The sequence below is a fragment of the Mus pahari genome, chromosome 11 (genome assembly GCF_900095145.1).
Source record: "Mus pahari chromosome 11, PAHARI_EIJ_v1.1, whole genome shotgun sequence".
Classification (NCBI taxonomy): Eukaryota; Metazoa; Chordata; class Mammalia; order Rodentia; family Muridae; genus Mus; species Mus pahari.
The window spans coordinates 29,434,148-29,444,513 of NC_034600.1; the positions used below are offsets into that span (position 1 = coordinate 29,434,148).

At 42.4% G+C, this 10,366-nt stretch overlaps 1 protein-coding gene across 1 annotated transcript; it reads right to left on the reverse strand.

Annotated features, from left to right (window-relative positions):
- Positions 1-1,095: 1,095 nt before the first annotated feature.
- On the reverse strand, positions 1,096-8,338 carry Btf3 (basic transcription factor 3). Its single transcript, XM_021208499.1, has 6 exons — positions 8,198-8,338; positions 7,600-7,668; positions 5,244-5,357; positions 4,705-4,906; positions 2,460-2,516; positions 1,096-1,401 (listed from the first exon to the last, which is right to left on the reverse strand). Exons 2-6 carry the CDS (start codon positions 7,666-7,668, stop codon positions 1,355-1,357), a joined length of 489 nt encoding a protein of 162 aa, XP_021064158.1. The 5' UTR covers positions 8,198-8,338; the 3' UTR covers positions 1,096-1,354.
- Positions 8,339-10,366: the final 2,028 nt, after the last annotated feature.

The window sequence follows — 10,366 nt, forward strand, 5'->3', positions numbered from 1 at the left end:
GTAGCTGTATAGCAACTTAAGAGTAGCTGCAAACTATGGTATACATTTAAAATCATCTCTTAATAGTAAAGGCAATTCTAGCTCTACTCTCTGCACTGGATAGAGTGGAGTCTGGTAATGCATTAGCCACGGGAACTTTCTAGGAGTGAGGAGCTGGTCAATATTCTGACTACGGTGAACTTACACAGTGCATGTTAACTTTAATGTAGAGTCTTGGAAGTTAGTAATTCAGAGTATCAGGTACAGATACAAAATGGAAGTATTTGTTCATATCTCATAAAACTTAGAATGAAATGCTTAAACTAAGACAAAGGGCTGAAGAGATGGCTTACACTTAAGAGCACTTACTGCTCTTCCAGTGGACCCAGGTTCCATTCCCAGCACATACATATACAAGAGCCGACAACCGTCTCTAAGTTCAGTTCCAGGGACCCAATGCCCCTCACTGTCGCCTTCAGGTGCCAGGCAATTCCAGGGACCCAATGCCTCTTACTGTCGCCTTCAGGTGCCAGGCAATTCCAGGGACCCAATGCCTCTTACTGTCGCCTTCAGGTGCCAGGCAATTCCAGGGATCCAATGCCCTCTTACTGTCGCCTTTAGGTGCCAGGCACACATACAAATGATGTACACACATACATATAATCTTTTAAAAAAGAGATATTTCTATATGCTTATAATAAACACCAGAGTAAAAAAGGAACCCTGGTTTACCCACACAATACTGTTCTCATAGTACACCACTTGGAACAAAACAGCCCTAATGGTTGCTGGAGATGAACTTTCAAACCAATTTTTTTTTTTTTAATATTTATTTATTTTATGTAAGTACACTGTAGCTGTCTTCAAACACTCCAGAAGAGGGAGTCAGACCTCATTACGGGTGGTTGTGAGCCACCATGTGGTTGCTGGAATTTGAACTCAGGACCTTCAGAATAGTCAGTGCTCTTAACTGCTAAGCTATCTCTCCAGCCCTCAAACCAATTGTTGAATGTCCATCAAATACCATGAGTATGACCATATGCCATAATCAACTGTGTATAGACAACTGCTTACCGTGTACACATCAGTGCCAAATAAATAAAACAGTAAACCATATACTAGGCAAAGAATTTTATTAACCCTTTCCAAACTTTATTCCCAGGCTTCTTCAGCTTAATTTGCCGCAAAGAATGAATTAGGTATAAGCGAAAACTGAAATGAGCTGCAGTGTCCGGGGGGCTTGGGCTTAAAAATATTAGAGATCTAGATTTTGTCAGATCCATAATAAACAAAAAATTTTAAAAAGCAGTCATGATATAAAATAGCAGCTCCTGTAACTTCTGCAAGTATCACCTTCTTCAGAAGTTGCTTCAATTCAGTTTGCCTCATTCTTAGAAGCCTCATCAAAATTCTCCACCAGATCTAGAAAAGAATCAAAACAGAAGACACCCTGAAAACAAGCCAATTCTACAAATAACGCGCAGATATTTAGGAAACACTCTCAAACTTAAAGACTCGCCACTCCCCATTCCGCAGTTAGGTGTGGTTTGGGGTAGCTGTTAGAGCAGTTACTCTCAGCCTTCCCAACCCTACAACCTTTTTATACAGTTCGTGTTGGCATGACCCCAACCATAAAATTATTTGTATTAGAGCAAGCATCATGCTTTATCCTATTTATCACCCATCCTCTCTCAATTTAAGAATTAGATAATAAGCTGGGCGTGGTGGCGCACGCCTTTAATCCCAGCACTTGGGAGGCAGAGGCAGGCGGATTTCTGAGTTCGAGGCCAGCCTGGTCTACAGAGTGAGTTCCAGGACAGCCAGGGCTACACAGAGAAACCCTGTCTCGAAAAACAAAAAACAACAACAACAACAAAAACTTGGGCTGGCGAGATGGCTCAGTGGTTAAGAGCACCGACTGCTCTTCCAAAGGTCCTGAGTTCAAATCCCAGCAACCATATGGTGGCTCACAACCATCCATAATCAAAACTGTTGACCTCTTCTGGAGTGTCTGAAGACAGCTACAGTGTACTTACATATAATAAATAAATAAATCTTTAAAAAAAAAAAAAAAAAAAAAAAAAAGAATTAGATAATAATCCATTGGCCAATATAGGAGAGAGCCAAAGGGTATGACATGATCTGAGCTTTTCTTTAAGTGGACATATTTACATGTCTGCAATCCCAGCACTAAAGAGGCTGAGTAAGAAGGGGTCTCAAATTTAAGGCAGGTCTGAGTTACATGTTGAAACACTGTTTCAAACAAAACTAACAACATAAAAGAAAAACATTACATTTTTCGTATATCAAATCTCAAGATACTTAAATTTCTCCATGCTTTTTCATAAACCACTATATTTCAAAGGTAGCTTCAGTTCCTAAATGAGGTTCCTGTCCTGTGTCCTCACATTCACCAGTTCTAACTTATTTCCACCCCCCCTCCCGTTTTCACTTCTCTCCCTTGCTGAAGTGATTCTTACCTGGAACTTCATCATCATCATCCTCTCCAGTAGCAAGCGGTGCTTTTCCGTCCACAGCTGCGAAATGGAAATAACCAATGCATTTCTTTAGATCAATAAATATCCACCAAAAGAACACATGAAATACAATGTACAACTTACACTCATGTCAAGTGACATCTGAGGTTTCACCTATAGTACCATCAAGGAGACCTTTTGATGGGCACCATCCTCTGGGTACACTGAGAACAGTGAGAGTAGGGAACACTCAGGGCAAAACCACACACCGAACGGCAGGTTTTGAGAGGCAAATGAGGAGGCCAGCCATTTTCCTAAATATATTATTGACATAAAGCATTAAAAAAATAAGCTAGGGCTAGAGAGATGGCTCAGTGGTTAAGAGTTCAAATTCCAGCAACCACATGGTGGCTCACAACCATCCGTAATGAGATCTGATGTCCTCTTCTGGTGCATCTGAAGACAGCTACAGTGTACTTAGAATAATAAATAAACCTCTAAAAAAAATTTATGCTAAACTAGGTGACTCACCTATCAACCATAGCACTTTGAATGCAAAGACAAGGCTATGGTAAACTCCAGGCCAGCCAGGGCTATATAGGGAGACCTATCTCAAACAGCCAGGAGGTAAGAACACACAAAAAAGCCAACTGTAAAGTATCTCTCAAGCGTACTGCCCATTCTCCTCCCCTTTCCTGAGATACTGGGGACTCAACCCAGGGCCTTGGATATGCAAACAAGAACCACACTGAGCCTTACCACCCAGTCTATTTTTACTTAAACAAAACCACCAAAAGTAATCTGCCCAGGCTTTCAACACATAAAAGTTCTTCAACCTGTGTGTATATTCCCACTTCAGCCTCCCCAGTGGCCATCACACCTACAGCACTTTCACCAAACAGAAAAGAAGCAAGTTCTGAGAACACACAGCTCTAACCCAGACATTAGTGGGAATTTCAAAACCCTATTTAAGCTCTCAAAGTCCAAGATGGCCTAGAACATCTTGATGCCCTTCCCTTAATAAAAGCATAAAATGAGTCAGCATCTGACAACACTCGTGGAAAACAAGCTACTGCAAACCTTTGTATTCCTAGTCAATTTTTAAGCATCTAGCATAAGTTGTCTATCTACTATGACGGCTAATCTTGGTTAATCTGACACCCACGGGGAGAAGAAACCCCAAATGAGAAATTGCCTGTCAGATCAGCCTGGTGGCATGTGTGACACTGGGGGTGGGGTGGGGGGTGGGGACGACGATGCATTTCTTTATTGCTAACTGATGTAGGAGGAACTAGCCCACTGTAGGCCAGTGCTGTTCCTAGGCAAATTGGACTGGGATAAGAAGGCTGTACAGGGCCAAGTAACATTTATACACTCCGAAATGCAGTAACAATTGAGGGGGCATTAACTAACTTAAAGAGAACAAAGAGGCGTATATGATAGGGTTTGGGGGGGGGGGGAGGGGGAAATGTAATTATAATCTTAGAAATAAAAGGAAGTTGAGTGTGAGCTCGGGAGCATGCCAATAAGAAATGCTCTTTCATAGTTTCTGTCTTAAACTCCCGCTTTGGCTTTCCTTGACGATGGACTGTAAAAGGCAGTGAAATCAAATAAACCTTTCTCCTCAAGCTGCTTTTGGTTACGGCGGCGTTCATTACAACAGACATCAAACCAAAACACAGCTTGTCGAACACTTAAGTCAACTAAACAAAATCCCTATCCAACTATAATGTGAAACACTGAAATACCGGCAGCTATCATCTGTATCAACAATAATGGATTCTGTTTTAAAACAGTTAAGAGTCTAAAAAGCCACCAAACACAAAGAATGTAAATAAGGAGATGGAATGCTAGTTTTATTCTTTTTCTGAGGCTGCATGTCTATAGTCCAAGCTAGTCCCGAACTCAGTAATTTTTCTCGTCCAGTCACCATGCCCAGCTTGTTCAGTAACTAAATTTTAAGTACCAGCAAAACCCAAAATTGACATTTTTTTCATTTCTAACTAATAAAAGGTTTAGTTTGTTTTAAATCTAGTAAGCTGGTAGAAAACAAACATCCACTAAATCAAGTATAATAGTCATAGATAAACTAGATACATCATTATAAACAAGAACACAAATAAGCAGTTAAAAGTCTACTATTCTTTAGATATATAAGTTGGCCTTCTACATCTAAAGACATTCTTAGCAATCACATAAATAGCTTGCTAAGTAACCAGCCAAGTACAGTGACTCTGAGGATACTCACATTGTTTGGGCAGAGCTTCAGCCAGTCTCCTTAAACTAGTCAGACTGTCTGCACCAAGCTGGTTTAGGATGCTGGGAAGCATTTCTGTCAGCTGCTTGGTCTCAGCGTGGCCTGTAATGGTGAAGGTGTTTGCTGCCAGAGATGCTTGAACTTTAGGGTTGTTAAAATGGATCACTGTGCCTTGGTTTGTAAACATGTTCACCTATAAAGAAAATAATTGTTGTAAGTAATGAATACCAAAGATTCCTTTAAAATCAATGCTTTTATTAAACAAAAACTGGAATCTGGTTAAGTGGTACAGTTCTTCCCCTTTGAAGCACAGGTGACAACTTTCCTGGAATGTGTAAAGGAACAGCTTTCTGGCTTCACAATATCCTTGAGCATTTGTTTAGTTAATTGGGCAGGAACACCTCCCAAGACATTCAAACATCTAAGCATCAAATGGGGCATGAACTACAATACTAACAGCAGAGCCACAACAATTACTTAATACATGACCATTAAACTTTGCAGCAGTCGTACCACGTTTTGACACTTACCTCTTCAATACCAGAGATATTGTTTACCCCTAACTTCTTTAAGGAGAACTGCAGTTTTTTATCATCTGCTGTGGCTGTTCTGTGAACCACCTTCTTCTTTCTACGAGCAGTTCCCTACGGGAGTAAGAGGGCAAACAACACATTTACACAGTAGCAGATCTTCTCCAGTTCTTTTCAGATCTTTGCTTCTGTACGAGACAGTTAACCAGATGGAACAAGGCGGCACATTCCGATGGCTCCCTGATTATGAAGTCAGCTGACCACCTTACTGAGTTCTAGGCAAACCAGAGCAAAACCACTGAGACCTGGTTTCAAGTAAAAACAAGGACATAGTAAAGACTAAAGGTAGTTATCAAAGCCACAAACTAAGAAGTTCAAAAGGCAGGCTAAGATGGAAGGAAGGAATGACATAGGAACTCTCCATAAGCACCAGTTTGCCAGCACCAAGTCTTTCACAAGCCCTGACATTTTAAGTCTTTTTAAAAATGACCAGACATGGCCACGTTTCAACCTAAGCTAAGCCTCATCTATACCTCTTGTTTTCAAAGAAAAATCAATAGCTCAATATTCCCATGAGACAGTGTACAAACAACCCATGAATCTGTATACAGAGATCTGTTATAGCCAAGAGTAGAAAGGTCTTAACCCAGAGCTCTAAGCCAACTAGACCTTTCTCAACTCCCTCCCTAGAACAAATTTCACCCCATGAGAAGGGCTCCTCTCAATCACTCAAAAAAGAACTTCCAAAAGCATCTCCATCTTTCCTAGATTTTATTGTTAGTCATATTTTAAAATCCTGTCAAGTCATTGTCCAATCTGAGTCTTCCCTCAACCCTGCATGAAATGTATGACACGCTAAGTTACTTCCAACTTTATGTGGACTATGAACAGACTTTTATAACAGTAAGAACAATACCACCAGGAAAATTTTAGATGATAAAATACAGACTACCACTTATAGATACCACACATGTCAAATGTAGAACTTCAACATTCACTCTTCTTACAAGTTTCTTAAAAGGTATAGAAAAAAAATGCTCCCATATTCAAACTGGAAACATTGTCTTAGCTTAACAAAGACTAGATACAAAGTGTCCCTATGAGACTAACTTAGAAGGCTTTCATTTTCCCTGTACTGATGATGCTAAAAGGTAAAACCTAGTTATTAGAGGAACAACCTTGCACACAAGCACATCACTCCAGAAACTAAGAAGAAAGAAAACAAGCCCAGCTTTTTCCTAGCTCCTGAAGGCTTCTGTCTTAAAATCAAGAGGAGAAACATCTAAGGTTAATGTCATGAGTGCAAACTAAAGACTACAACTGCCAGCAAAGGCAAATAGGATACTTACTGCTGCTGTCAACTCTCCTAACTTAGGTTATTTAACCTATGTGCAACATTTGGTTATCTTTCAGAAGACTCTACTGAAGATAAATGTTAAGGCTAGAACAATTTAATAGGTAATAAGCTTGTACTATGGGAGCTCTACAAGTTTCACAGAGACTCCATGTTTCAACCTGCCACACCTTGTTAAACACCAGGAATGTGCTAACACATACTTAAAACTAAGGAGCTCTTCATCTGGAGTGGACCCAGCACCAACACCAAGTTCAATAAAGAGTCTTTAAGAGCAGAATCCAGTAGGAGACCGATCTGCCAGCACGTTTGCATTCTCCCATTGTAGCATAATTACAAAGGCCGAAGAACAAAAGACATGTGCTAAGATTTTCCAATCTAATACTGTTCATGAATTTAAACAGGAAGGTATCCTCAAATACCCTAAATAAGACTATTAGTCTGTTGAGCATTTAGTTCAGAGAGCAATGTAGAAGATCTTCATAATAATAAATTACCTAATCATTAAGTAGAACAGGAAAAACCAATACTTTCAGTTAACTTACTTTAAAAAAAAAAAGGGGGGGGGATGCAGTTTGGGAGATGAGAGCTTGTCTAGTGTGTACCAAAACCTGTGTTGGATCTCAGAACAACTCAAAAATAACAAGTCAAGGGTATACGGTGGACAAAGATTTGGCAGAGAACATACTCCCCTCCATTAATAAAATTCAGTAACATTTTTTGGTTTATAGGCACCATAATCCTGAACCTCTTGCAAGTAAAGCACTGTTTTGAAGTGCTATTTTCTTCTCTACTCGATGACCGCCCTCACCCCTACTATATAGACCCCATGGCTCTTGGTATCGGTCTCGTTTCCCTTGGATTTGCTAGCTTTGCGAATGTCCCCCACCAAGCAAAGTGACAAAAACAAAACAAAACAAAACAAAAACCACCAACATGAGAAATGCAAAAGGAACTTTGAAAAAAAAAAGAGCGAGAGAAAGAAAGAAAAAAGAAACTTACTTTCCCACCAATGCGCACTTGTGCCTGCAGTTTGGCGAGTTTCTCCTGGTTCATGATCGTTTCTTTCATCTACAAAGAGAGGAAGAAAAAAAAAAAAATCCTCAGCCGAGAACAAGAACAAGAACGGCCGGGCCCCCCTCCAGCACTCCACGCTCGTTATTTCCCGCTACCCTCGGCCTGGATCCCCAATTCACCCCTCCGGGCGAGCCCGGGGCGCACAGGGCCCCTCGCTCCTCCCCCGCCAGGCCCGGCCCGGCCTCGGGCTCAGCCCCACGGCGGCCTCGCAGTCCCCGCTCCTCGCCGCCCTGCCCTGCCTGGCCCGGCCCGGCCACTCTCCGCAGGCCTCGCGGTACCGGAGGCTCCGATCCTCGGCTTCCGCCGAGAGGGAGAGAAGCCGTCGCCTCGGCCCCGGGCCTGCCGCCCCTGGCTCGCCGTCGCCCCCGAGAGTCCGCCGGGGTGGGAGCGCCCGGCCGTCGCATCGCTCTCCTCAGCCCGGTCCCCTCCCTGCCTCGCTCCTGCCGGGAAACGCCCGCCCCACCCCCACCCCCGGTCTCCTCCCACGCCGCCGTCCACGGCCTCTTTATTTTTTTTTGGCTACCTTGTCGGAGTGGAAATGGCGCCGCGCGGGGAACTAAGGTTCACGCTCAGGGGGTCTCGGGCAGACCAGCTGAGAGAAGGCGCACACACGCGGGGACGCAAGATGGCAGCTAGAGGGAGGCCGGAAGTAAGGCGACGCCACTTCCTTCAGAACTCAGGAAGCCGAGTTGGCGTCGCCGCGCATGCGCAGCCGGGACCCCCGCGGCGAGGGTGCGAGTCCGGTCCGCGGCCGTTTCTTTCCCTTTCGGGCCCGCGGCGGGCAGGGAGCAGCACCGGAGAGCCGGGAGCCGCGGTCGCCGGCCGCGGTCCTGGGAAAGGCCGCGGATAGATCGGACAGGGAGGCTCCCTGGAGAGCTGCGGTTAAGTCAGTCCGCCCCGTGGCCACCCCCTAGGGCGTCCGGCTTTGTCCAGTAGGCGGCAGCGTCTGCTGCTCAGTGCCGGGTGTAGATAAAAACCATCGAAATCAGGGAGGCTAAGGCTGCTTTCCAAAATTAAGTGACTTGGGGGGAGGTAGAAATCGCGACTCAGAATGTCTAGAAAGTGCGTTCGGAATGCATTCCAGAGCTCCACCCCTCAGCAATTCTGTTTATTCAAAGTTGAAACAGGGTAACAAGATTTGTAACCTCTTAACCCTCTACATCTCTACCATCGACCCCTTGATACTGAATCTTCATGGATTCGACCATGAAGCATTCACGATGGAGCAAACTTTAACCTTGAATACTTCAAAGATGAACTTGAGCCTGCGTGCTTGGGGGTAAAAACGTGGCTGTGAGTTAAAGTTTGCGGAGCTCCAGCACAAATTGTGTTTCATTGTGGTTGTCGTTTTTTTTGTTGTTGTTGTTGTTGTTGCATAGTTTGATGGTTGTTTAGAAAAGTGTCTCGATAAGTAATCTTGGCTAGCCTGAAGCACACGGCAATCCTCTGATCTCGGAGCCCCTCGCTGTCCAATGCTGGGATTACTGTCCTCTAGCACCATTCCCAGACAAATTTTAAGATAACCTTAAAAACCACCTATATGAAGATTAAAAAAAAAAAGTTTAAGTAAAAATTCTGTGTGCTCAAGCCTTTTTCCGATCTTAGCTACGAAATGTTTTTGAATATTCCAAAGATAAAGTGTTAGCATTTTTAGAGAGAATACAATTTATCCAGAAAACTTGACGAAATGAATACTCTAGCTAAAATCAATTTTTTTCTTGGAAACCTTTTTACACAAGAGTTTCTTGCCACAGCGATGAGTCATTAAAAAAAAAATCGGGAGAGACAACTAGGTTGCTATGTAGAAAATTGTAACAAGTTCTTTTTCTTGAAACAACAAAGAACAATGTTTCTTTTATCGGAACAAGTAAGTTTGTCATAGAAACCCACGCTTGTTGTCTACAACATGAAGTACCCAAACATACTCCAAATAACTGAGGTGAGGCAACAGAGTTCAGTGCTACAGAAAATATACAAAAACATATGACTGTTGTTACATACAATGTATAAATTGTAAAACTAGTTCTTTTTAAAGAAATGTTTATCTGTAGAATATTTTACTCTTCATATTACACTGAAGGTATGTGAAACTTCCTAATCGTGATACTTTCTGAATTTTTACATAAAATGCTACAATACACAACTGAAACCCCGTCTCATCTTTAGGCCTATATTCAAGAAATACGACTTAGTTTATTTTCCCCTATTCTGTCATGGCATGGAAGACTTGTATGACCTTGAAAATTACCAAACTGTAAGGAAGACAATGTTTATTTTGACCCTTGCTGTGGCAGGACTTCAGATTTTGCTAATATTTATATACCAGCCTTTTAAAAAACAATCGAAGGGCTTTGTTATTGTTTTACTTTCCCTCTAGAAGTTACCGTTGGTGTCTGTCTTCAGGACTACCATTTCCCACTTGCCCAGGCTGTCTACAGCAAGTGGAAAGGCTTGCCTTTACTGCTCATACAGAGCAGTGCAAGAACTGCTCACTTAGCAAGCACTCTGTCAACAGAATTCGAGAAAAAGCAAAACATGATTGCTCTTCTTAATTCATAGGACATGTCTAAACAAAATATATGGTCATTTTCATCTCTGACTGGAACTTGAATTGGTTTCAGCAAGAGCCAGGTATTTACTTGATATCAGGCTTAATTTTTGTTTTTGTTTTTGTTTTTGTTTTTTGAGACAG

Bases quoted from the DNA above. Each gene is read 5' to 3' on its own strand.
- Btf3 (XM_021208499.1), bottom strand. From the start codon at position 7,668: ATGAAAGAAACGATCATGAACCAGGAGAAACTCGCCAAACTGCAGGCA. The intron at 5,358-7,599 runs GTAAGTTTCTTT...TTACTCCCGTAG, and splicing joins AAGTGCGCATTGGTGGGAAA to GGAACTGCTCGTAGAAAGAA. The intron at 1,402-2,459 runs GTAAGAATCACT...ATTCTTTTCTAG, and splicing joins TGATGATGATGAAGTTCCAG to ATCTGGTGGAGAATTTTGAT.